Source organism: Orycteropus afer, unplaced genomic scaffold (assembly GCF_000298275.1).
Source record: "Orycteropus afer afer isolate SDZICR_OR568_19922 unplaced genomic scaffold, OryAfe1.0 scaffold00420, whole genome shotgun sequence".
Lineage (NCBI taxonomy): Eukaryota > Metazoa > Chordata > Mammalia > Tubulidentata > Orycteropodidae > Orycteropus > Orycteropus afer.
The window spans coordinates 1,504,912-1,531,092 of NW_006922007.1; the positions used below are offsets into that span (position 1 = coordinate 1,504,912).

A 26,181-nucleotide genomic window follows, 5' to 3' on the forward strand; every position below is an offset into this window, starting at 1 on the left:
TTCTTGATGTTTTAGGTTTTGACGTGGCCAAGACAGGTGATGCTCGAATTGGATTTGTGGGTTTTCCATCTGTGGGGAAGTCAACACTGCTAAGTAATCTGGCAGGGGTATATTCTGAGGTGGCAGCCTATGAATTCACTACTCTGACCACAGTGCCTGGTGTCATCAGATACAAAGGTGCCAAGATCCAGGTGAGTCGGGCCTACAGGCCAGTGTTGGGATGAAATCCATTCTTTCATTCACTTAAGAAGCACTCAGTAGGAGCTCACTGTATATCAGGCCTGAATTTCCATTTCTCAGGTTCTCTCTATTGTAAGAGATAAAGTGGTACTAAATATAATACAGTGTAGTACCTATGGAAACACAGAGAAAGAGGGGACTAATTTTTCTCCAGGAGATGGAAGAGAAAGGAGGTCCTGTGAGACAGTCAAAGAAGGCTTCATGTAGAAAGTGACATTGGAGGTGAGCCTTGGAATAGAATTTGACCAGGTCAAAAAGGGAGAGGAAAGAGCATTTCAGGTAGCAGTAATGGTGAGCAGCGTGCTGTGGTGTGAGTTTAAATGTGGGGTGGGAGTGGAGGGAGCTGAATTAGGAAGGGCCATGTGTGGCTGTTAAGGAAAATGTTTTTTTATCTGTGTATTGCTAGGAACCCTCAGATATTTTTTAAATAGGTAAATAAATGGTCAGATCATTTTAGAAGGCAGTTCTTAGTGGTCTGTAAACCTAATGTAAAGTTGGTCTCCTGAGAAGTTCTTAGATGATAGATTTAGGACTCCCAAATGAGAGGTCACTTTGAGTATGAAAGAAGTATATGTGAAATATAATGGAACATATTTTCTGGGCTACATGACTAAGAAAGGGGTCTGAACTCTTATGATACTTGAGTTTAGAGGTTTAATGTTGCAGTAATTATGCCATGATACGCTTAGTGTCTCATTGACTTTTTGTGGCATCCTTAGGCCAAAAGAAACACTAATAAACAGGTAGGCACAAAGAACTTAATGTCCTTATGGCAACAGTTATTTACTCATAGCATATTGTACCTGTTGGCTGCTGCACAGCCTTTCAAACTTTGGAATCAAATTGGACACTGCCACATTCATTTCTTTTTCCACAATGATTTTTATGTGTATTTCCTTTTTATCATAGCAACCACTGAGAAAGTGAAATTTACCATGATTCAGATAGACTGTAATGGAAAGCAGTGTAGTAGAATCTAATGTTTTAATTGTAAGCTACTTACAGTTGAAGTAAGCTGGTAGTTCACTTAGTGCTTGAAACACAATTGCTGTGTTTCTCTTGAAAATTTAGGAAATAAAAGTTCACTGTCGTGCTCCAGAATTTCTTGAGACACGGTTTGGAAACTGTGGATTTGGTTTTCTTTTCTTCCTTGCTGAGTTATGAGGTTCATTTTTGGTTCTTTCAGTGTAGAATCTGTACTTTTTAGTATAGAATACCACCAGTGTCCTGGTGGTATTGTGAATGGCCTTTTTCCTGCTGGTTAGATGCCCTTACAGAGACTGTTCAGACCTATCCCTTGCTGGAACCCCATTTCAAAATGTATCTTTTGTGATGGGATGCTATTGACATCCCTCTCAGGTTTTCTGAGTGTATAGGAATTAAAAGAGCTGCTCTCTCTCTTTCCCACAAAACCACCATTTGTTGCAGTCTCTTAGGATTTTATTTATCTATTTTTTGTTCTCTTTCCCACTCACCACCTCTGCCTCTTTTTTTTTCTCACCTTCTTTCTCCAAGTAGCTCTGGTGGCACAGTGGCTAAAGCATTTGGCTGCTAACCAAAAGGTCAGGTTTGAACCCACTAGCAGCTCTGTGGGAGAAAGATGAGGCAATCTGCTTTCATAAAGATTTACATCCTTGGAAATGCTATGGGGCAATTCTCCTCTGTCCTATAGGGTTGCTGAGTCGGGATAGACTTGATGGCAGTGGGTTTGGGTTTTCTGACTTTCCCCAGAAAGCAAGTTAAATACATATAAGTGAATGTACTTAACTGGATTGAGATGATTGCCTTCAGATGTTTTAAGAAAGGCTGTTTTGTGGCAGAACATTCATTCTCTGTGATTTGTGTTGGTAGGAGTACAGAATTAGAACCAATTAATAAGAATTATAAAACCCATTACCATCAAGTTGATTCTGACTTTTAGTGACCCTCATTGGATTTCCAAGGCTGTAAATCTTTATGGAAGTAGATTGCCTCATCTGCCTCCTGCAGAACAGCTGGTGGGTTTGAATCGCTGGCCTCCTGGTTGGCAGCCAAATGCCTTACCCACTATGCCAGAGTCCTTAATAAGAATTTTAAGGAAGGAGATTTCTACTTTGTGTAAGGAAGGCCTTTCTTAGTGTGTTGTTGTTGCTGTTAGCTGCTGTCCAGTCAGCCCCAACCCACATTCACCACATGCACAATGGAATGAAATGCTGCCTGGGCCATCCCCATAATTGGTGGTAGTTAGAACTGTTACGATCCATAGGGCTTTTGTTGGCTGATTTTCATAAGGAGATTGCCAGGGATTTCATTACCTGGTAGCCCTTGAGGTAAAGAACTGCTGTGTCTGGAGGTGTTCATGTAGTGGCTGAACCACCATTTACCAGCAGCGTTGCAGAGGGGAGTTACGTATCGCGTTGGCTGCACAGTGTTTTGAAGTATTTGAGTTTGAATACCTTCAGGCACTATCTTAGTTATCTAGTGCTTCTATAGCAGACATGCCATAAGTGGGTGGCTTTAACAAACATTTATTTTCTCAAATTTTAGGTGGCTAGAAGTTTGAATTCAGGGTGCCAGCTCTCAGGGAAGGCTTTCTCGGTTGGCTCTAGAGGAGAAGGCCTTGTCTCTTCTGAGCCTTGGCTCCTGGGTTAGCTTCAGGTGGCCTGACATCTCTCTTCCCCCATCTATGCTTTTTCACTTTTATCTGGAAAGAGATTGACTTCACATACACTCTACACTAATCCTGACTCATTAACATAGCAAAGACGTTGTGCCATCCAGTCATCTCCAACTCCCAGTGACCTTATGTACAACAGAACAAAATATTGCTGAGTCCTGTGCCAGCCTCACGAACCCTACTGTACCTGAGCCCATTGCTGCAGCCACTGTGTCAATCCATCTTGTTGAAGGCCTTCTCCTCTTTTGTTGACCCTCCACTTCACCAAGCATGACATCCTTCTCCAGAGAATGGTCCCTTCTGACAACATGACCAAAGTAGGTGAAAGGAAGTCTGGCCATTCTCACTTCCAAGGAACATTCTGGCTGCACTTCTTCCAGGACAGATTGAGTTCTTTTAGCAGTCCACGGTACTTTCAGCATTCTTCACCAACACCACAACTCAAAAGCATCAACACTTCTTTGGTCTTATTCTTCGTCCAGCTCTCACATACATATGAGACAATCAAAAATACCATGGCTTGGGTTAGGTGCATCTTAGTCTTCAAGGAGATGTCTGCTCTTCAGCACTTGAAAGAGGTCTTTGGCAGCAGATTTGCCCAATGGAATACGTCTTTTGATGTCTTGACTGCTGTTTCCATTGGTGTTGATTATAGAACCAAGTAATATGAAATCTTTGACAACTTCAGTCTTTTCTCCACAAAGACATAGAGGTTAGGATTTACAACACATATTTTTAGGGGACACAATTCATTCCATACAGACAGGAGTCTCAGAACGCCTTTGGTTCTGTACAGCATTGATTTACACATTTAAGTTAACCTGCTTTAGTCTTTAAAGGCATTTGAGTTTTAAGTATTTTGACATCCATTTCTTAATCCATGGTTTAAAGAAATCTTTTTTTCTTATCTCTTGGTTGGTGGTAATCAGACATATTTTTATATCAGACATATTTTCATCAGACATTGGCTATTTTTATTGAATGAATAGTTGCTACATTTGGACAGTTTGTCTTAACTTTTTATATATTTCTCTCAAGAAAAGCTAAGTTGAAGTTTTTACTTTTGTGGGGGCTCAGTAAATTTCATTGTGTTAAGTTGCTGGAGTGATAAAGCCCTTGCTATTTTCCCCTCCATGTAATATTCTCTCCTTTGGATGGTCTTTTATGTGACATTATAGTCATATTCCAGATTTGGAAAATTTAGATTATCCACATGGATTTTCCTTTCGAGTTCTTGATAGCGTAGTTAGACTTGATGTGTAATGAAGCCTTTTTCTGATAATATACTTTTTTTTTTTTTTTTAAATAGCAGAAATGGGTTTACTCAATGGTAGAGGTAGTTATAGAATCATTAGAATGGCTGAAGAAACAGATTCTAGACTTAATTTCTAGGAACAACTCATGATAAACTTTTTGTTTCTTAAAATATCTTTATGGTGGTTTAATTCACTTATAGTAAACTATACAGATTTAGAGCGTATAATTTGTTAACTTTTGACATAAATATATAACCCACTGCCATCAATTCAATTCCTCCTCATAATGACCCAGTGGGACATAGTAGAACCATAGGGTTTCCAAGGCTCTAAATCTTTACAGAAGCAGACTGCCTCAGCAATTTCCCACAGAGCTCCTGGTGGATTTGAACTGCTGACCTTTTGGTTAGCAGCTAAATACTTCAACCATTGCACCACCAGAGCTCCTTTTGACATATATAGTATGTATCTATATGTATTCTGTATATATATGTGTGTGTGTGTGTGTGTGTGTATAATCAGTGAAATCTTCAACATAGTCAAGATTGTGAACATACATGTCACCCCGAAAGTTCCCTCATGCGCCTTCCCTTTTGTTCCTCCCTGCCTCTCCATCCCCAAGCAATCACTGCTTTGCTTTTGTCACAGTACAGTAGTTTGCATGTTAAAGAGTTTTATATAAATAGAACTATATATAAATTTATACTTTTTTTTTTTTGAAGGGGCTGGCAGTCAGCATAATTAATAATGATAAACTTTTAATTTCCCCATGGAGCCCCTCCTACTTTGTATTAGCCGTAAGTTTGAATTAATTTTAGACTTAAAGAAAAATGGCAAAATGGCAAAAATAGTACAGGGAATTCTCTTATGTCCTTTATCTTTATCTTGCTTCCCCTCGTGTTAACACTCTTATATTATGGAAAAATTATCACAGATAGGACATTAACATTGGTACAGTAATCATCACTAAACAGTGGTAAAACTTCCAATTTTTACCAATTTTCACCCATGTCCTTTTTCTAGTCCAGGATTCTGTCCAGGATCATTCCGTAATAGCAATGGGTGATATTGCAGAATCTCCCTCAGTTTGGATTGTCCGATGTTTTCTCATGATTTGATTGAGGTCTTAGGCATTTTTAGCAAGAATACCACAGAACTGATGTGTCCTCAGTTCATCATATGGGATTCATTATGTGGAAACATATATGTAGATACATGTTTTATTTCTGATGATGTTGACCTTGATCATTGGTTAAGATGGTAACTGCAGGCCTTCACTGTAAAGTCATTTTGTTGTAGTTGACATAAATATTTTGGGAGTAATACTTTGAGAAGATGCAGTCATATTTCTCCCTAAACTTTTCCCCACTCATTTTCATATCCATCTGTGGATCTTCGCTGCAACAGTTGTTACTCTGGTTTTTATGTACTGCTGATTCTTTATTTCCTGCTATGTTTATTAATCAGACTTCTGTTACAAGGAAGCTTTTTGAATTTGAATACCTTCAGGCACTACCTTAGTTATCTAGCTGTCTGGTGCTTTCTCCCCTGCTTATTTACTTACTCAACAATTTATATTAATATGGACTCAAGGATATTTTTTTCCTATAGGTTGTAATCCATTGTTACCCTCACTTTATGACTCAATCGCTCAAATCGTTCCAGCTTTGAGCAATAGAAACTCCTTTAGTGTTCTGTGGCTCCTGTGTTCTTCTCATAAGCCCCTATCTTCTTGTGAGCACTTCCTTATTTTCTGGTGCCACAAGATATTCCAGGCTAATCTTATTTTTCCCCTGCCCCAGCCTTGCGTTAAACTGCTTCTCCAAGGAGCCTTGGTTTCTTTCATTGGAGAATGGTGTTTGGAAATCAAGGTATGGGTCTTGGGGGTGCTTATTACTTCTTACGTAGTCTTTTGGACCAGGGTATGCAAAGTTTCCAGATCCAGGCAAGTATGTTCAACAAAAATTACCATCTTTTTCTTTTTTGAAAGAGTGAAAAACAAAACAAAAAGACTGTCGTCGCTGAGTCAGTTCCGATTTACGATGACTCCATGAGTGTCGGGGTAGAACTGGGTCCATAGGGTTTGCAGTGGCTGATTTTTTTTGGGAAGTGATTGCCAGGCCTTTTTTCCAAGATGTCTCTTTGTGGACTCCAACCTCCAGCCTTTCAACAGCTGAGCTCTTAACTGTTTGCACCACCCCGTGACTCCTTGAAAGCATAAAGGTAGCTAAAGTTGCCAAACGTGTTATATCATGCTGTTTCTAATGCAGTGAGGAAAAGGGAGGAACTCTTCAGTAGAGACTTGGATGGTGAGATTGAGCTGGCAAGCACCTTCTGAATTAGTTCTTTTATGCCCCCATTTTTGTTGAGATGAAATTGACATAACAAAATTAACCACTTTAAAGTTAACAGTTAGTGATGTTTCGTATGTTCACTGTGTTGTGCAGCCATCACTTTTGTCTGGTTCCAAAACATTTTCACCACCTCAGCATGTGCTGTGGAGTTGTCTTTGATGATGTCATCAGAGTAGCTTCTGTGAAGTTTTACTTTACTCCATGTCCTAGGCTGTTGAAAAAAACAGTCACTCACTCACTGCCACTGAGTCGATGCCAACTCATAGCAACCCCTCCTTGGGTTTCTGAGGCAGTATCTCTGTGGAAATAGATTGCCCACTCTTCCTTTCAGGGAGTGGCTGGTGGGTTTGAACCGCCAGCCTTCTGGTGAGCAGTCAGATGCCTTGGGCACTATGCCACCAGAGCTCCTGGGCGATTGAACAGTCATTCTCAATTGGGTATACAAATCAGGAGTTACCAGTGGAACCTTTTGAAGTACAGCTTGATACCTGAGCCCTACTTTGGCCCTTCCAAATCAGAATTTGCAGGTGTGGGCTCAGTTGTCTCCTTTCTTAAAGGTTTTCCAGGTGATTCTGATGTGCTGTCCTGCTCAAGAACAGCTGTAGAGATAACTGAATTGGAAAGCTTGGGAGATTTGCAAGGGTCTCAGTATATGCTCACCTAACTAACCATTATCTACAGTAAAGAATTAGTGAGGTGGCTCCACCTTCCAGAAAGTAGGGGGCTACGGGAAGATGTTAATGTAGAATAATGGATTTGACCCCCAAAAAACAGGGTATAGTCTTAGTTCTATCATTAGTTTACTAGGCTTGTGACTCTGGCCAGATCACTTAACCTGTGTGAACCTAGCTAATACTTTGCATCTCACGGGGCTGTTAGGTCTTTTGAACAGGTAAAACATATTAAAAGCTCTGTAGGTGGCATTGAGTAGATGAGGGAAAGTAATGTTCACATGATTACTGAGGGGGAATATTGGATTTGGATCTCCTAAATTTTGGAACTTGAGGAGAAAGAAATATACTTAATCTGTTCAGATTGATAACGGGTTTTTCTTTCTTCTCCTGTCCTTAATCTTGCAGCTGCTGGACCTCCCGGGTATCATTGAGGGTGCCAAGGACGGCAAAGGTAGAGGCCGCCAGGTCATCGCAGGTGAGCAGCCCGAGGCTGTCCTTCCAGGGCATCGTCCCCTCACCTCTTCCCTTACCTGGTACTGTTACGGTAACGAGGGACTTTTGGGCTCGGAGATTATACCACACGGAAGGGCATAGTTTTACCTGATTTCTCACTGGGGTAGAATGTCAGGACTTGAAGGGATCTCACAGAGTGACACCCTGGATGCCCCATCTGAGCAGAAACAAAGATGGGAGCAGTGAAGTGCTTTGGCCAGCTCCCTGTATGGTGGAGTCAAACTAGACTCAAGTCTCCTGACTCCCACCGACACCTGTCCTTTCTTTAAAAGGGAAATATGAAATAAATGGCATCAGTCTGCTGCCCCACCTGTCTTCACCCTTGCTGTCACTCCGCAGGGGCAACTCTTGTTAACTCTTGAGCTGTTCCTTCTATGACTTTGCCTTCCTATTTCTAAATATTAGGCTTCTGTTGCTATTTCATAGTTAATAATATTTTTTTGCTTTTATTTTGTTGTGAGACTGTACACCAATTGAACAGTTTCCGCGTGTACCATTTAGTGACATTGATTACGCTCTTCGGGCCGTATAACCGTTCTCATCCTCCTTTTCTGAGTTTTTTCTTCTCCGTTAACATACACTCAGCGCCCTGTAAGGTTCTTGTCTAAGCTTTTGAGTTGCTGTTAATAGGATCCCACATAGAGGAAAGAGCATAATGGTGAAGGCAGACACTCTTGGCTGGTTGAGCTAAACTATCGTTTGGTTTCAAGAAGACTTCAGGGAATGTTTTTCATTTAAGGTTTAAAGATTGTCTCGGGATTGTTTTGTTTTTTTTCCCTCTGTTAATTTTGCTGGCTGTTTGATGGCCCCAGTCAGTATGAGACTTGTATCTTTCCTTTATGGGAAATTTCCCTGTTTACTTTGATAATTTCCTCTCTGTTTTCTGGATTCATTCTTTATGGAATGTCTATTAATAGGATATTGGATCTCTGGATTGGGTTTATAATTTTATTTTTTTATGTACTTTTGTCTTAGTCTTATTTCTCAACTTTATCTTCTAATCCTGCTATTTAAAAAAAATTCTGTTATATTATTTTCACTTTCTAAGACTTACTCCTGCCTTTGGTTCTTTTTTGTTGTTGTTGTTGTTGTTGTTGTTATGTGCCGTCGAGTCAGACCTGATTCATAGCGAACCCTCCTTGGGTTTCCAAGGCAGTATCACTGCGGAAGTAGATTGCCCCATCTTCCTTCCGAGTGGTTCTTTTTTACAGCATCTTATTCTTGTTTCATGGCTGCATTGTTAACGTGCTCTGTCCAGGACGCCTGTGACTTTCCCCTTCTCAAACCTAATTGTCATTTCATTATCCATGTCTTTCTTGAGAAAATGCCATAGTTAATCAATCACTCTCTCCTTGAAATATTTTCTTCACTTTTTTCCTGGGATCCGCTGCTCCTTCCTGGTTTCTTTTGCTTGATCTGCCATAACTTCAGGATCTCTGACACTTTGATTGCCCAGGACCTCGTCTTGGGGATTCTTTCTTCTCTGTGTTCACTCTGAGTATTATAGCTTCTAGTTCCATGGCTTCAAATGTTTAGATATATATTCTAGTGATGGTGAAATATATAGTAGCACCTCTCCCTCTCTTGTGAATTTCGACTAACTGCCAGTGTAGCTCTGTGTAAATAGCTAGTAACCAAAAAAACCCAAACTCACTGCCAGAAAGTCGGTTCTGATTCATAGGGACCCGTTTGAATTTCCGAGGTGGTAAATCTTTATAGAAGTAGATTGCCCCATCGTCTTCTGTGGTGTGGCTGGTCGAGGTGGTAAATCTTTACAGAAGTAGATTGCCCCATTTTCTTCTGTGGTGTGGCTGGTGGGTTTGAACCACCAACCTCTGGTTAGCAGTCCCAGTAGGCATCTCAACTTTAGCATGTCTAAAACTGAGCTCTTGATTTCCTGTCCCCAACTTTCTTTTCCCTCAATGTTTCCCATCTCAGTAAAGGACAAATACATCCCTCAAACCTTTTAGGTCAAACACCTTTTTATCTCATCTTCCACATCTGGTACATTAACATTCCCTGTTGGCCTTACCTTTGAAATATATCTGAAATCAAGCCATTCTCTTCTTATTTGTGCATTTCTGTTTCTGTCCTCAAATGCAGATGGTTGAGTTAATTTTATGCTTCAGTTCGTGGCACATTTTCATCACAGGTCTGTGTAAGGCTGTCTCATTTATTTATCTCTACACTTGCTTCCTTTCCCTCCCTCTTAGGCAGCCATTCTAATGTGTTTAATGTTTACTTTATGTAGATAACAGCAGCAAAATGTATCACTGTCTTGTTCATATATATTTTGAGTTTTGCCTCATTCTCTTTCTCACTTCTTTCTGCTAACACTAACCTGCTGTCCCTGAAGGCGTCCTTGAACTCCATGGTATGCATCACCACATTGCATCTGTCCATATTCCTAGTTAGGATGATCCCTGTAGCCTCAGTCACCACAGCTAATGATGTAAGACAGCTTCACACTTGGCTCCTTTAGGAAAAATGGGAACAATTTTTTGGGATATAGAAGCACGAACAGAACTGCTGGGTCACCGGATACACATAAATGGCAGTTGACAAAGAGATGAGGGAATGTGCTCTCCAGAGTGGCTCCAGGCCACCCACCAGCTTCCTTTCTTCCCACCTCTGTCCACACTGTCCAGCCCTCTGAGTTTCGATAATGGGATAGATGTGAAGTGGTAGCTCTTGTTTTTATTTGCATTTCTCTGATGGAAATAAATGATTTTTAGAACATCATAGCATGCGCTTACTAGTTTGGGGTTTTCTTCTTTGGATGTTATTGATAACTTTGGTTCATTTTTTATTTAGGATTGCTGTCTTTCTCTTACTTTTCAGGAATTTCTCTTATATTCTAGCTCTACACTGTCCAGTATGATAGCTCCTTTAATTAAAATGCAATAAAATTTAAAATTCAGTTCTTTAGTCACATAAGCAACATATTAAGGAGTTCTGGTGGCACAGTGCCTAACGCATTTAACTGTTAACGAGAAGGTTCACTGTTCAAACCCACCAGCCGTTCTGTGGAAGGAAGATGGAGCACTGTGCTTCCATAAAGATTTACTGCCTTGGAAACCTAGTGGGGATCTCTGTGAGTTAGAGCTGACTTGATGGCAATGAGTTTGATTTTTTTGTTGTTGTTGTTAAATTGTCTACCATATTGGACAGCACAAGTTATGGAATTTTTCCATTATAACAGGAAGTTTTATTTGACAGCTCTGCTCTAGATACTAATTCTTTGCCTATTTTAAACATTGCCAATCTGTTAATTTGGGCCAAGGTAATCTTTATGGGATAGAAATCCTTAATTTTGATGGAATTATATAATTCACTCTTTCTTTCCTTGTGGTTTGTACATTTGAGGTTTTATTTAAGAAGTGCTTCTCTTTCCTTAGGTCATAAATATATTCTCTTTTTTTCTGTAATGTTAGGTCCCTTATCTACCTTGAGTCTCCTCTTACGTGTAGTATTAGAAGGGGATGCATTTTTTTTTTTGGTCTGTAATGAGCACCATCTTACCTTTTTCCTGATGATTTTCACCATCTTTAACCATCGCAGGTGCTGGTGCCACCGTGCTCCAGGCTGCCATCACGCCTTGCCGACACTAATGTCACAGCCCTGTTACTCTGCTTTGTCTTTGCTGCTGTGTGGTCCTTTTGGCTGAAGCTACAACAATTACATTTTAAGTCAGATCATGTCATTTCTCAGCTAGGAACCTTCCCTTGCCTTTTCCATATTTGGAATGAGACCCAAAGTCCTTTTTTTTCCCAAAAAAATTTTTATTGTGAAAGTTTACAGAGTAAATTCATTTTCCATACAGCAGTTCATATACATTTTGTTTTATGATACTGACTGCAATTCCCCACAACATAACTGCTCTCTTCTCATTTCCTGCCTGTGTTCTTCTTCCATATGTATTTCCTGCCCCCTGAGCTGTCTCTCCCTGTGCAAATACTGCACTTCTGTTCTGTGAATGAGTGTTCTTAGGATTGTTGTAGCTGGAATAAATATTTACCCTGTCTGTTGCTTAGCTATAGGGGTGAGTTTAATTCCAGGCTTGAATGGTAACTAGGGGCCATAGTCTCAGGGGTCTCACCAAGGTCAGTCAGACCAGTAAACCTCGTCTTTTTTATGATTTTGAGTTTTGTTCCACATTGTTCTCCCACTCTATCCAGGATCTCCTGCACTGATCCCTTTCTGAGTGGTTGACAGTGGTAGCCAGGTACCATCTAGTTCTGAGATCCAAACTCTTTATGTTAGCTTCCAGATCATAAATGACTTGGCCCATAGATACCGTGCTGACTAATCTCTTTCCCTATAACTCTTCTTCTTAATTACTGGGCTTTAGCCATCACTGGCCTCTTGGCTATTCCTTGAACATATCAAACATTGGATTGCCTCAGAGTTTTGGGACTTAACTATTTTTGCTGTCTACAGTGTTTTTCTGTAAACCATGTTGTTGTTAGTGCCATCGAGTTGGACCCGACTCACAGCGACCCCTTCTTGGGTTTCTGAGGCAGTATCACTACGGAAGTGGATTACCCAACCTTCCTTCCGAGGAGTGGCTGGTGAGTTTGAACCGCCAGCCTTCTGGTTAGCAGTCAAGTGCTATGCTACCAGAGCTCCTCCTCTGTAAACCGTATGAACCATAAACAATATAGAAAAATTTCCTTTCACACAGACTTCCCATTCCAATGGTATGAGACAGTAGTAAATAAATTAACAATTAGGATAGTCAGGAAAATACTGTCTGAGGTGATAGTTCTACTAAATCCTTCTACTAAATATCATCTTAGATGGTATTTTCCTGACTATCCTATATGAAATGATGAGTCAAAATCAAACTAGCAACGGGTTTGTTTTTGTTTTTACCCGAAACCTTTTTTTTTGGCCTTTTTCATCAGCTGACTCATAGTCATTTGTTAATTTATTTATTACTGTCTCATACCATTGCAGTGGAAAGTCTGTGTGAAGGGGGATTTTTCTATATTGTTTATAGTTGACTCTTCAATAAATACTTGTTGAATTTATAAAGAAATTTCTGAGGGCAGTGGTGGGTCAGTGGTAGAATTCTCGCCTTCTGTGTGGGAGATCTAGGTTCAATTCCTGTCCTTAAGCACAGATGCCACTTGTCTGTCCATGGAGGCTTACCTGTTATGATGCTGAACAGTCTCAGTGGAGTTTCTAGGCTAAGACCAGGAAGAAAGTTCTGGTGGTCTGTTTCCAAAATAGGCCAGTGATAACCCTGTGGATCACAGTGGTTTGATCCTGTTGTACAAGGGATAGCCATGAATTGGGGACTCACTTAATAGCAGCTAACAACAACTGAACATATGATTGGTAGACATTTTTTAAAACCTTTTCTTCAGCCTCCCTTTATGGTTTCTATTTTTGCTAGTCTTTTTTATGCTTTATTTTGTTGTCTAAGGAGCCCTGCTGGTGTAATGGTTATGACATCTGGCTGGTAACCAAAAGGTCAGTGGTTCAAACCCACCAGCTGCTCGGTGGAAGAACGATGAGGCAGTCTGCTTCTGTAAAGGTTTATAGCCTTGGAAACCCAGTGGGAGTTGCTATGAGTTAGAATCGACTTGATGGCAGTGAGTTTGTTTTTTGGTGTTTTGGTATCTGTCTTTCGTCTTGGAAGCTCTCTTCTCAGACATCTGGTGATCCTTGGTATTCTGTTTAAAAAATGAGGAACTGGGAAACTGATGGGACGCTCATTACTGAGCGGGCATTTGGGCGGATGATCGTTACTGTAGGGTGAAGATGGTACAGTGAGCCAGCTTTCTTGGAGGGAAGCTCCTAGATGTTGCTAACAATAGGTTCTCTTTATTTTCCTCCCCTCGGGGCTAGCCAGGAACTCCATAGAAAAATACCTATGATCTCTGCTTGGAGGGTATTGTGTGTGTCCTGGGAGGTAAGCTGGAAGCAGGGGATGGAGGGGCTCTGGGGACTCCGACTGTTTAGACTGTAGCCTTCAGCTACACTTCCCTCTTTTCAGCCGATGGTTTCATTGTTGTGCTCCTTAGGCCCGAGCCTGAACCCCAGTGGCACTTCTGTCTTAAATCTTAGGTCTCTTTAGAAAGAGTCAGTTCGGCAGAACCGCGTTTCCATTTCCAGCTTCTTTTTCAACTTTTGTACTTTACATGCTGTGTTACCTGTTCAGGGTTCCTGTGTGTTTTCATGTTACCATCAAGAACCACACTAGGACATATGTTAGCTTTGTTTTTTTTTCCTCCCCCAAACCAGCCTTTATAATTACTGACTTTTTTTTAAGGGTCTGAAAGCTCTAAATTGGGCATGGATTTCTTCTAAAGGGTTGCTCATATTGCCATGGCTTTGTGGTATTATGTGCTGTCAGTCAATCCTGACTCGTGGTGAGTCTGCTTCATAGGCTTCCTAGGTTGTAATCTTAATGGGAAGGTGCTCTGGTGGTGCTGTGGTTAAGGCACTGGGCTGCTAACCAAAAAATAGGCGGTTCGAACTCAATAGGCACTGCCACTCCATGGAGAAAAGTGAGGCAGTCTACTTTCGTAAAGATTTACAGCCTTGGAAACCTGATGGGGGTCTCAATGAGCTTTGGTTTAATCTTAATGGGAGGTCAGCAGTCAGGCATTTTCTCCTGCAAAGTGGCTGGTGGGTTTGAACCACCAGCTTTTTAGTTAGCAGCTGAGTGTTAACCATTGTGCCACTTGGGCTCCTTTGTAGCCTTACAGTTTTCTGTAAACGTGAAACAACACAGCACTAGAGTAGATATTTTCAACTCCATTTTGGGCTTTTGGAAGAAGCTTTTACCCTGAGCTTTTTTATTCTGATTTATGTCTGATGTTCCAGGCTAATACTAATAATGTCCCCTTTCCTTCTCAAAAATTTCATTGCTTGGGTAAGAAATTACATAATCTCATCAGTATTTTTTTTTTTTAAGTTATTGTTTGAATTTTAACCGGCATGGTTTACTTTTTTGATAAAAAAAAAATAATAAGATGTCAAAACAACTACAAAACTCTCAGAATCTTTGATTAACTGTTGTTCTGTAGAGTCTGATTAAACCCCAACGGGATACAAAATCTTTGCTATCTTGAGATACACAAAGATTTCTTAGATGGAACACTTAAAATCACAAACCATGAAAGAAACAGTTGATAAATTGCACATTATCAGAATTAAAACTTTTTTCAAAAGATATACTTAAAATGTAACAGCATCTCACATATGGGGAGAAAATATTTGCAACATGCTTATCTGACAAAGGACTTAATTCTGAATACATAAAAAAACTTTTATATTTTGGTGGTAAGGAGACAACCTAATAAAAAATGGGCAAAAGAGTGAACTCAAGATGCATGAATGCCCAGTAAGCACATGGAAAGATGTGCAACATCATTGTTCATCAAGGAAATGCAGATTAAACCACAGTGAGATGTCCCGCACTAGAATGGCTAAAATTAAAAAAGGAATAATACCAAAGTTTGGGAAAGATGGGGAGCAATTGAGATTGTCCATGGCTGCGATGGGAGAGTAAAATCATAAACACCTTGGAAAATGGGGTAGCAGTTTCTTATAACCTATACCTACCATGTTATGTGCCGTTGAGTCGGACCGACTCATAGTGACCCCTCCTTGGGTTTCCGAGGCAGTATCACTACGGAAGTAGATTGCCTCAATCTTCCTTCCAAGGAGTGGCTGGTGGGTTTGAACCGCCAGCCTTCTGGTTAGCAGTCAAGTGCCTTATATGACTCAGAAATCCCACTTCTTGTGTTTACCCAGGAAAAATGAAAATGTATGCCACAGAAAGACTTACACATGAAATTCCTAGTAGCATTGGTCATAATGATCTGAAATTGTATAAACAATCCAAGTGTCTATTAACAGATGAACGGATAGGCAAATTGTGTGTCCATAAAATGGAGCACCTCTCAGTAATATAAGGGATGATTTCCTGATACATACATAACATGGGTGACTCAGAAACAGCATGCTAAGTTAAAAGAGCCACAAAAGACTGCATACAGTATGATTCCACTTAGATGGAATTCTAAAAAGTGCAAACTAATTTGTGGTGACAGAAAGCAGATGAGTGGCTGGGAGTAGAGGGGACAGCTGAGTGCAAGGGGGCACACGGGAACTTTTGGAGATGATGGGAAGATCCTGTATTTACTTGCTGTGCTGATTGCACCATTGTATACATTTGTCATCAAACTGTATTTAAAATAGATACAATTAATTGTTTGTAAATTATTCCTCTATAAAGTTGTAATGACTTCAAGACACCTATTGTAAATTGACTTCTGGAAAGAATTTTTTTGTAATCTTAAGGACTGTGGGGGGTGGTTTACCAAAATCTTTGTCTCTTTAATGTAGGATAAAAGCTCTCTTGCTGTGAGTATTTGGGTTAGTTAAGGCTTTATTGACCTCTGCTTGAGTATAAACTCTTTCCCCCAATTCTTCAGTGGCCCGAACCTGTAACTTGATCCTGATTGTTCTGGATGTCCTGAAACCCTTGGGACATAAGAAGATAATCGAAAACGAGCTAGAAGGCTTTGGCATTCGATTGAACAGCAAATCCCCCAACATCGGCTTTAAGAAGAAAGACAAGGGCGGCATTAATCTCACGGCCACTGTAAGTGGGGAAGGCAGCGAGAGGCAGGGTGCTAAAGGGATGGGGTGGGGAATGGATTGACACTGACATTTGGAAATTGACTGGCTTCTTTACTAATTAAGGAGTGCTGGTGGTGTAGTGTTGAGCTGCTAACCAAGAGGTCAGCATTTCTAATCCACCAGCTGCTCCGTGAGAGAAAGATAAGGCAGTTTGCTTCTGTAAAGATCTACAGCCTTGGAAACCTATGGGACAGTTGGGCTCTGTCCTGTAGGGTTGCTATGAGTTGGAATCCACTTGATGGCAGTTAGTGTGGTTTTTTTGGTTTTCTGTGCTAATTAAGCTAACACAATTACCTTGAAAAGACTGAGGAAAAAGATAATAAGAATAGGACAGAGGTCAGTCTCAGACTTACCTTGGCAACTTCATTTCCTCTTTTGGGTTATCTATTTGGAGCCATAGGGGCATGTGGACCATCTTATACTTGCATGAAGTAGATGTTGTCAGTATTATGTTTTCATTCATTCAGTGGAAATTCACAGAGCATCTGCTATTGGGCAAGCATTGTTTTAGGCTCTGGGGATGTAACGGGGAGCAAACAAAGTTAATGAGTGAAATACAGGGGGTATCAGGAGATGATAAATCTAAGGACAAAGTAAAGTAGGAAAAAGGGATAGGAAAGGAGTATTGATGTGGAGGCTGTAGTTTTAACTAAGGTGATCAGGGAAAACTTCATTGCATTTACATGAAGGTGTGAACCAGGTGAGTGTCTTGGAGGAGATCATTTCGTGAAGAGAGAATATTGAATGTGGAGGCACTGTGTGGAGGCACTGAGGTAGAGCGTGCCTTTGCATGTTTAAGAAATAGCGGAGTGAGTAAGTGGATGAAGTCCTAACATACGGCCACATATGCTTTGACTTTGCGTTCTGACCCACAGAATAAATATATGTTGACCTCATTTTGTTTCTGTTATTGTTGTGAACTACATACATAACAAAGTTTGCCATTTTAACCATTTTTTTTTTTTTTTTTGATGCAAAAGCAGGAGGAGTTTATTCGAGGTACCAGCGCGCTGGGGCCCGACTCATATCCCACGCAAGGGCAGAGGAGTTGAGCAGCCAGCAACAAAGTTACACAGTATTTAAAGGCAAAACCACAAGGGGGTGGTCAGAGAGAGAGAGTACAGCTGATTGCATTTTAACCATTTTTTAGTGTACCTTCAGTGACAGTTACATTTACCATCTTGGGCTATCATTAGCACTGTATGTTTCCAAAATCTCAAACAGAAACTCAGTGCTCCTTCAGCAGTAACTCCCATCTGTTCTCCCTGCAGCCTCTGGTAACCACTGATAAACTTCTGTCTCCTTGCGTTTGCCTATTCTGGATACTTCATATAAATGGGAGCATACGATACTTGTCCTAGTGTCTGACTTATTTTACTCAGCATAATGTTTTCAGTGTTCATCTGTATCATAGCACATACCAGAATTTCCTTTCTTTTTATGACTGAATAATATTCTATGGTATGGATAGACCACATTTTATTTATCTGTTCATCTGTTTATGGACACTGGGGTGGTTTCCACATTTTTGTGAATAACAAATAATGCTACCGTGAATAATTGTGTACAGATATGTCTGATTCCTTTTCGTTGTCCAATCTCTTGGGTATATACCTAGAAGTAGAAATTCTAGGTCGTGTTGCACTTCTGTGTTTAATTGTTTGAGGAACTCTGAAGCTGTTTTCCATAGTAGTTGCACCATACACATCCACCAGTAATGCGCAAGGGTTCTAATTTCTTCACATCCTTGACCAACACATTTGTTGCCATTTTTCTGATAGTAGCCATCCTAGTTGGTATAAAATGTTGACTTAGGTATTAATGGGATCATACTGCCTGTTGTGTTAAGAATAGACTGGAAATGGGGTAAGGAGAAAAGCAGAAACCATTTAAGGAGGTTGTTGCAATAATCCAGACAAGAAATGGTGGCTTCTTATACCAGGGCAGTAACAGTGAGGAGGAGCAAGTGATTGATTCTGGAAGGATTTTGAAAGTAACTGATAAAAGTTACAGATGGATTTGTTGTGAGTTGTAAGAGAAAGTCAGAGATGACCATACTTTTTTTACCCTGAGCTAGAAAAATAGTGGTGTCTTACCAGCCGAAATGGTGAGACATCGGATAGAACAGGTTTGGAGGGGAGGGGGATATCAGAGTGTTAAGTTTGAGATGTCAGTTGTCAATTAGACATCACAGTATTACTGTCGAGTAGGTATGTAAATTCAGAGGAATGATCTGGACTAGAGTTAAAACTTTGGTGGTCATCAGCTTGACAGTCATGAGCCTAGCTGAGATCACTAAAGAGTGAGTATTAATGGAAAAGAAAAGAAGTTAAAGGATTGAACCCTGACCTTCCCATGATTATAGGCTGAGAAATGGGAAACCTCAGCAAATCTGATTTCTCACACAAAGTGGAGATTGGGGATTCCAAACTAGAAGAGTTTGGAATCCTGGAAATCAAGTAAAAGAAAGTGTTTAAGTAGGAAGGAGTGATCAGTTCTGTTAAATGCGGCTTCTAGGTTGTATAATTGAGGACTGAGAATTTTCTACTAAATTGAACATTCTAGAGGTCCACGTGATTTGACTGGCACATGTTTAAGCTGGCCCACCTAAAAGATCTTTGCCATTATCCTATTACGTTTGAAATTCTAGCATTCAAGGTTCCTTCCTTTGAGTTTAAACTAAAAGCTTTACTTTTCATGCATTGCCTACTAAAGGCCATCTCTCCTCCAGGGTAGCAGTCTTTGGAAATGAGTTTGCACTTCAGTTGGAATTGTCCTAGTAGTATGCACTCTTGGGAGATCGTTGGTTCTCTGACCATTCATTGTCTTTTTGGCCCATTCAGTGCCCTCAGAGTGAGCTGGATGCTGAAACCGTGAAGAGCATTCTGGCTGAATACAAAATTCATAATGCTGACGTGACTCTGCGTAGTGATGCCACGGCTGATGACCTCATTGATGTGGTGGAAGGGAACAGGTACTGGGCTAGTGTGCAGTCTGGTGCCTGAGTTTGAGTTTGTAGCTTTGTAAAGGAAATAATATTGAAACATCAATTGGACATTGATTCTAACCATAGTTGTGCTGCTATCTCAAATAATAGTGGGATTTTGGTTTCTTTAGCTGTAAAGTGAGGTGTTAGTCTTGATTTCTTACATCCTTCCTTCTGCTGAAATTTGATTATGATGATGAAATTTACCATTTCACTTACTTGCTGTGAACTAGGCTGTCTGCTAAGCTGCTGTGTTGTGTGGCAGTTAAAGAGAGTAGGTTCTCCCTGCACTCCCAGAAATAATCCTTCTGAGAAACCTTGTAGACTGCCTTACAGAACTGAGGACAGACTGGGCCTGGTCTGTTCTCTCACTTTGCGGGAATGCAGCTGAATACTTACAGGAAATATTACTACTATTAAAATTTTAGGTTTTAAGCCACTGTTAAAATTATTCCTGGCATTTTGATAAAATATTTTCCAGTTGCAGTTCCTATGCATTTGTTCCTATATGTTGGATGAATTTATTTGTTCCTCATTTGAAATCAAAAGCCAACACTCTGAGTTATGCATTTTACAAGTGAGATAGCTGGACCCTAAGAAGTTGCAGCTTGTCTAATTATTAGAAACCAGTGGCCATTAAGAACGTGACAAACATTGATAGATGCTGTGTTTTCCAAAAAAAAAAAAAAATTGTTTTTTTAGCCTGTAAAAATTACCATAAAATATGTTAAAAATTATACTTACATTCTTATAATTCTTGAAATAACTTTGCAGGAAACTGATTTTGAGAGAGTTTAAATGATTTCCCGGGATACATATGTAGAAAGTGACAGTTGGAATTAGAATCTGTCTTTGTGGCTCCAAAGCTTGTCTTGCCACTGCAGCATGCGATCTCTCAGGAGTTAGCTGCATGGGTGGGGCTGGAGTCTGAGTTTTGTTACTTCTCAATGGATAGTTCCCTCTTGGACATCGCACCTTATTTTGGTAGAAAGTCTTTTTTTTTTTTTTTAATTGTGCTTTAGGTACAAATTTACAGAGCAGAGTTTGTTTTACATTGAACATTTCATGTTTTTTTTTTTGTACTGATCTATGTCATGTGATGGGGTCTTGGGTGAAGAAGTGATGATAATGAGATTGACAGTCCTGTCAGCAGCTTGAGGCTCATGTCCTGTTTGTTGTTTTCTCCTGTAGAGTGTATATCCCCTGTATCTATGTGTTAAATAAGATTGATCAGATCTCCATTGAAGAATTGGATATCATCTATAAGGTGCCTCACTGCGTTCCCATCTCTGCTCACCACCGCTGGAATTTTGATGACCTTTTGGAAAAAATCTGGGACTATCTGAAACTAGTGAGGATGTAAGTCTCAGTGATTAGGGGACTACTGCTGTAGGAATTGAACCAGATTATCCTAAAGTGATACCCTCTGGGACTCATTAACAAAATCTTCTCCTTTGGAATTATAAACACATTAGTTCCTGACATCTGCTAGGCTCTACTGAAGGTGTTCTCTTTCTCAGGTTGGAGGTTGTCCTGACCTGATCTTCTCAGGTTTGCTGGAGGGTGGGTTTGCTTTCAACACATGAAACATTCCAAGCAGAAGGCAACCTCTGTTCCCTCTGTTCCAGTTACACCAAACCCAAAGGCCAGTTACCAGACTACACGTCCCCGGTCGTACTGCCCGACTCTAGGACCACGGTGGAGGATTTCTGCATGAAGATCCACAAAAATCTTATCAAAGAATTTAAATAGTGAGTATACCAAGCTTGTAGTACCTCCTTTTCTGATTTCATTAACGAGAAATTCTTAGGGTAGCTTTGAGGAAACCGCGCAGGTGGGGCCTGGCGCAGTGTTTGCTCGGTTGGGGCTCAGCAGCGGCTTCTCAAAGCCATGCCGGTTGGAGCAGGGCGAGCCCAAGGAACCTCTTCAGAGGAGGTGGGCCCTGACTGGTCCTCATGAGGGTTTGTCGTGGTTTCTTACAACCTTCCTTGTGCTGAAGTTTGCTTATGATGATGAAATTTATCATTTCATTTATTAGCTGTGAACTAGACTGTCTGCTAAGCTGCTGTGTTGTGAGATAGTTAAAAGAGAGTAGATTCTCCCTGCACTCCCAGAAATAATCCTTCTCAGAAACCTTGTAGACTGTCTTACAGAACTGAGAACAGACTAGGCCTGGTCTGTTTTCTCAGTCTACAGGGATGTAGCTGAATACTTACTCCAGGAAATATTACTACTGTGAAAATTTTTCCTCTTTCATGCCATTCATCTTCCTCGTGACAACCACAAAGTTGCATTCCTGCCAGCATCGTGCTGTCCTCCTTTGGATATGGAATCTCCCTGGGAAATGCTAGCTTAAGGACGGGCAGAACCCCTTCTTTCTCATATTTTCACTGTGGGTATTGGCTAAAAGATATTTTTTAATGTTTATTTTGAACTAATTTTAGACTTCCAGAAAAGTTGCAGAAATAGCATAGAATGTTTCCTTGTCTCTCTCACCCCACTTCTGCTAATCACATAACCATAGTACGATGGTGGAGAACAGAAAATGAACATGAGGATAATATTATTAATTAAACTATAGACCTTATTTGGATTTCACCACTTGTTCTGTCATTGAGTATTTTTTTGTGTTTCAGGGACTTTATCCAGTATCCCACATGGCATTTACTTATTTTTCCTTAGTCTTCCAGTCTGTAACAGTTCCTTAATCTTTCATGAGTTTGACACTTGCTCCTTTGTAGAATTATCCTTAACTTGAGTTTTTTCTGGAGTTTTCTCATGAATGAAGTGAGGTTAAATGCATTTTTGTTAAGAATACCTTAAAAATGATGACTTGTCCTTCTTGGAAGATCAACATCCCAGGTCTGTGATGTGTCTTACAGAGAGTAATGCTTACCTTAATCACTTGGTTAAGATGGTATTTGCTGGGTTTCTCCATTGTAAAGTTCTACTTTTCTCTTTGCACATCTGATAAGTGTCTTGGGGGAGACACTTTGAGATTATGCAAATCCCGTTTCTTCAAATTTTCACTCCCTGATTTTGGCTTCCATTGGTAGAGTTTGTCTGCAGCATTTATTGCTGTGATATTTGTGATTTTCTGTTTTCCTCTTTCGTTTCGCAATTTTTTATTGGAATTCTACCCAGCTATCGCTTCTCTCCTAGTTACTTATTCAATCCGTAAGTTTATATACAGTTAATTGTAATTCCAGTTCAGCACTGTAGGGTTCATTTTAGCCTCCCCTCTTTTCTTATTTTTAATTTCTTTCTCCAACATAAGAAACTTGACTGTCCGTTATCTACAATCTACTTAATATTTTGTTTAATTGTAGTGTACATGGGAGCTCTGGTGGCATAGTGCCTAAGACATTTGGCTGCTGCTAACCAGAAGGCTGGTTGGTGGTTCAAACCCACCAGCCACTCCTTGGAAGGAAGACTGGGCAATCTACTTCCATAGAGGTACTGCCTCGGAAACACAAGGAAGGGTCACTGTGAATCAAATTAACTCGATAGCAGTGGGTTATAGTATATATAGTTTCAGACTTGCAACCCATATACCCCTTTGGGAAATACTTGTACTTAATTACAGCATTCATGAATGGTTCATCTTTATAGGTCAGAAATTTCAAAATAGTTCTAAAAACAGAAGAAAGTGGGAAATAATTGTAGGGAAGCATAGAAGTAGTGAAATTTGTGAAAGTATTGATTCTGGTCTAAGAGTAGAGAGAGAAGGAAGGTCCTTTTAAATTCTAAGATAACTACATTCCATATGCTTTTGTGTGCCATTGAATTAGTTCTGACTCATGGCCATCCTATAGATCAGAGTGGAATTGCCTTACAAGGTTTCTAAGGCTATATATAAGTCTTTATGGAAGCAGACTGCTATACCTTCTCCTGTGGAGCAGCTGATGGATTTGAACTGCTGACCCTTTGGTTAACAGCTGAGCACTTAACCAGTCCACCAGGGCTCCTTCACATTCCACATAAAAGTGCTAATTTCTACTTGAACTATATATACTTCGGCACTTTCTTGAGTCAGTTAAAAAAACCTTTTGGCAAAAGTCAGACTTTGTCCCTTTTCAATTTTTTTATTTCTATATAACCCCTGTCCTCTCCCATTAGTTCCTTCCACGATGGCAGAATGCTGTCCAAAGCCCCCAGAACGGTAAGGTGGCAGGTGGCAGGGTTAAAGGAGAGTACAGTATTTTAGGGAACGTACATATCAAAGCAAATAGAATTTTATTTAGCAGTGTTTTCCTGTTTTTTATTTTCTTTAAATTATTACACAAACAGCATTTTAGCATCTTAATAATAGGAAAAAAAAAGCCTCAGTACTTCCAAGTATAACATTTGTCCCTGTCCCATTCTCTATGTGTCCTTGTCTATATGGACACACAGGCCTTTTTTTTTTAAATTGTGGACATATATACATATTATATATGTTGTTGTTTGTTGTTATGTGCCGTCAAGTCGGACCTGACTCATAGTGACCCCTCCTTGGGTTTCCGAGGTAGTCTGGTAGCATAGTGGCTAAGACACTTGCCTGCTAACCAGACGGCTGGCGGTTCAAACCCACCAGCCACTCCTCGGAAGGAAGGTTGGGCAATCCTACTTCCGTAGTGATACTGCCTTGGAAACCCAAGGAAGGGTCGCTATGAGTCGGGGCCGACTTGACGGCACATAACGGCAACAACAGCAACATCACTATGGAGTAGGTTGCCCAACCTTCCTTCCAGGAAGTCACCTCTGTAGGACAGAGTAGAACTGCTCTGTAGTTTCCAAGGCTGTAAATCTTCACAGAAACAGACTGCCTCATCTGTCTCCTGTGGAGCAGCTGGTGGCTGGAACCGCTGACCTATAGGCTAACAGCCAAGTGCTTGACCATCGTGCCACCAGGGCTCACAAGCACTGTCTTTTCCCCTTTAAGTTTTTTACTCTAGAAGTAGGTTTTATGATTGTTATGGCTTCTGTTATGTATCACTGCCTTGGTTTCCACAAGGCTGAACCAGTTTGCATTGCCATTAGCCAAATAGGAGGCACTGACTTTGTTGCAGGCATTGAGTGTGATTGCTAAAAACTAGTTTTCTAGTTTAAATTAGTAAAATGGTCGCTTTGCATTTGTTTAAATGTATTTGCTTTTCACTTCAAAAACGATACCTATGTTTATTTAATCAATTCTATTGTATCCGTTCTTAATAGTTATCTCTCTCCTCTTTTTTCATTATTTCTAGTTTAATGATTTCTTTTCAAAATACAGATATTTTTAAGAGTTTTGGCTCAGAGACAGTAACAATATGGCCACCACTGTCTACCCTAGACACAGTGTTAACTCTCAGCCTCTGCGAGACACAGGTCTCAGTGTCTCGCTGATCGATTTCCATCCCTATCACAGCATGCTAGTATTAGAGGCCTATGGGTACAGAATACCTTCATACATTCCGAGAAATCAGTAAACCACAAAAAAACAAACTCATGGCCTTCGAGTTGATTCTGACTCATAGCGATCCCCTTTGGGTTTCTGAGGCAGTAAATCTTTATGGAAGTGGATTGTCCAGTTTTCTTCTGTGAAGTGGCTGGTAGGTTTGAACTGCCAGCCTTCTGGTTAGCAGTCAAATGCTTTAGGCACTGTGTCACCAGAGCTCCTTAAAAAATTAGTAGGATACATCAATACAGTTTCTTGATAGAGCAGAGTATTTTCCTAGCATAGCTGAAGGAGGGAAGTCCTGTTTTTCTTATCAGTTGTACCACTGGTAGTTTTAGTATAGCCAATTAAGAGGGAGTATTTTGTAACAAGGGAAGCTCTGGTAGCGTAGTGCCTAAGGCACTTGACTGCTAACCAGAAGGCTGGCGGTTCAAACCCATCAGCCACTTCTCAGAAGGAAGGTTGGGCAATCTACTTCTGTAGTGATACTGCCTCGGAAAACTAAGGAGTGGTCACTATGACTCAGGTCCGACTTGACAGTACATAACAATACAGCACAACACTTTCTGTAATAGTCTGTAACTGACATTTCCATATTTAGGTATCAGTCTCCAATCTGAATTATTTTAGGGTATTTCTTTTTAACAAACTCATTTCAAGCTAGGCTTGTTAGACTGCTTATTTGTTCTTTTTCCTCTTTGATTTTCTTAAGCAGGCTGGGGGATAAGAGGAACCACACTCCAGAAGTGTAAGCCTTGTACGCAGGAAGCTCCAGTGTGCCGTGCTGCCAAGGGAAAGTCCAGGCTTTGAGTGTGGTGCTTGAGCTTGGGAGAGGGCACTTGGCTGTTGACAAGCTTTTGGCTCTTAAGAGCTGGGATGTAGAATCTGAGCAGAAGGGGTACCTGGGCAGATCGGACAGGCACTAGATTTTCCTTTTCACTGACTGTTCTTTTCTCCCTTCCATTCAGTGCTCTGGTCTGGGGTCTCTCTGTGAAACACAATCCTCAGAAAGTGGGTAAAGATCACACGTTGGAGGACGAGGATGTCATTCAGATCGTGAAGAAGTGAAAGCTTCCCTTTTCCCCACTGCCGGGCCTACGCGGCAGCAACGTTCCCCACGACCAAGCACCTTCCCCTAAACCCCGTCTCAGCTTTGGCAGCTGTCGGATTAGGATTCAGGGGAGGGAGATGGAAACACCCAAACTGGAACTTCACTTACCTTGGTGTTACACACCCTGTATGTTGAACTGCATAAAGGATCTGGTCTGATGGCCGGCTACGTGCAGTTCATGTGTCAGAATGAGAATTCATTTGGGAATGAACTCTAAAGGGGAGGAGGGTATGTACGTTGAGACAGTTGATTATTCTCTACAAGGTTAGCCCATTTTGGGCGATGGTGTAGTGTGGCAATTGAATTATGTA

The 26,181-nt window shown here is 40.6% G+C and overlaps 1 protein-coding gene across 1 annotated transcript in view; it reads left to right on the forward strand.

Annotated features, from left to right (window-relative positions):
• DRG1 (developmentally regulated GTP binding protein 1) overlaps positions 1-25,827 on the forward strand; it is a 27,927-nt gene extending 2,100 nt beyond the window's left edge. Inside the window, exons 3-9 of the mRNA XM_007953946.2 lie at positions 16-191; positions 7,586-7,655; positions 16,147-16,316; positions 19,198-19,328; positions 20,532-20,699; positions 20,969-21,091; positions 25,728-25,827. Of these exons, the coding sequence (XP_007952137.1) occupies positions 16-191; positions 7,586-7,655; positions 16,147-16,316; positions 19,198-19,328; positions 20,532-20,699; positions 20,969-21,091; positions 25,728-25,827 (938 nt within the window). The remainder of the gene's footprint in view (positions 1-15; positions 192-7,585; positions 7,656-16,146; positions 16,317-19,197; positions 19,329-20,531; positions 20,700-20,968; positions 21,092-25,727) is intronic.
• The last annotated feature ends 354 nt before the right edge of the window (positions 25,828-26,181 follow it).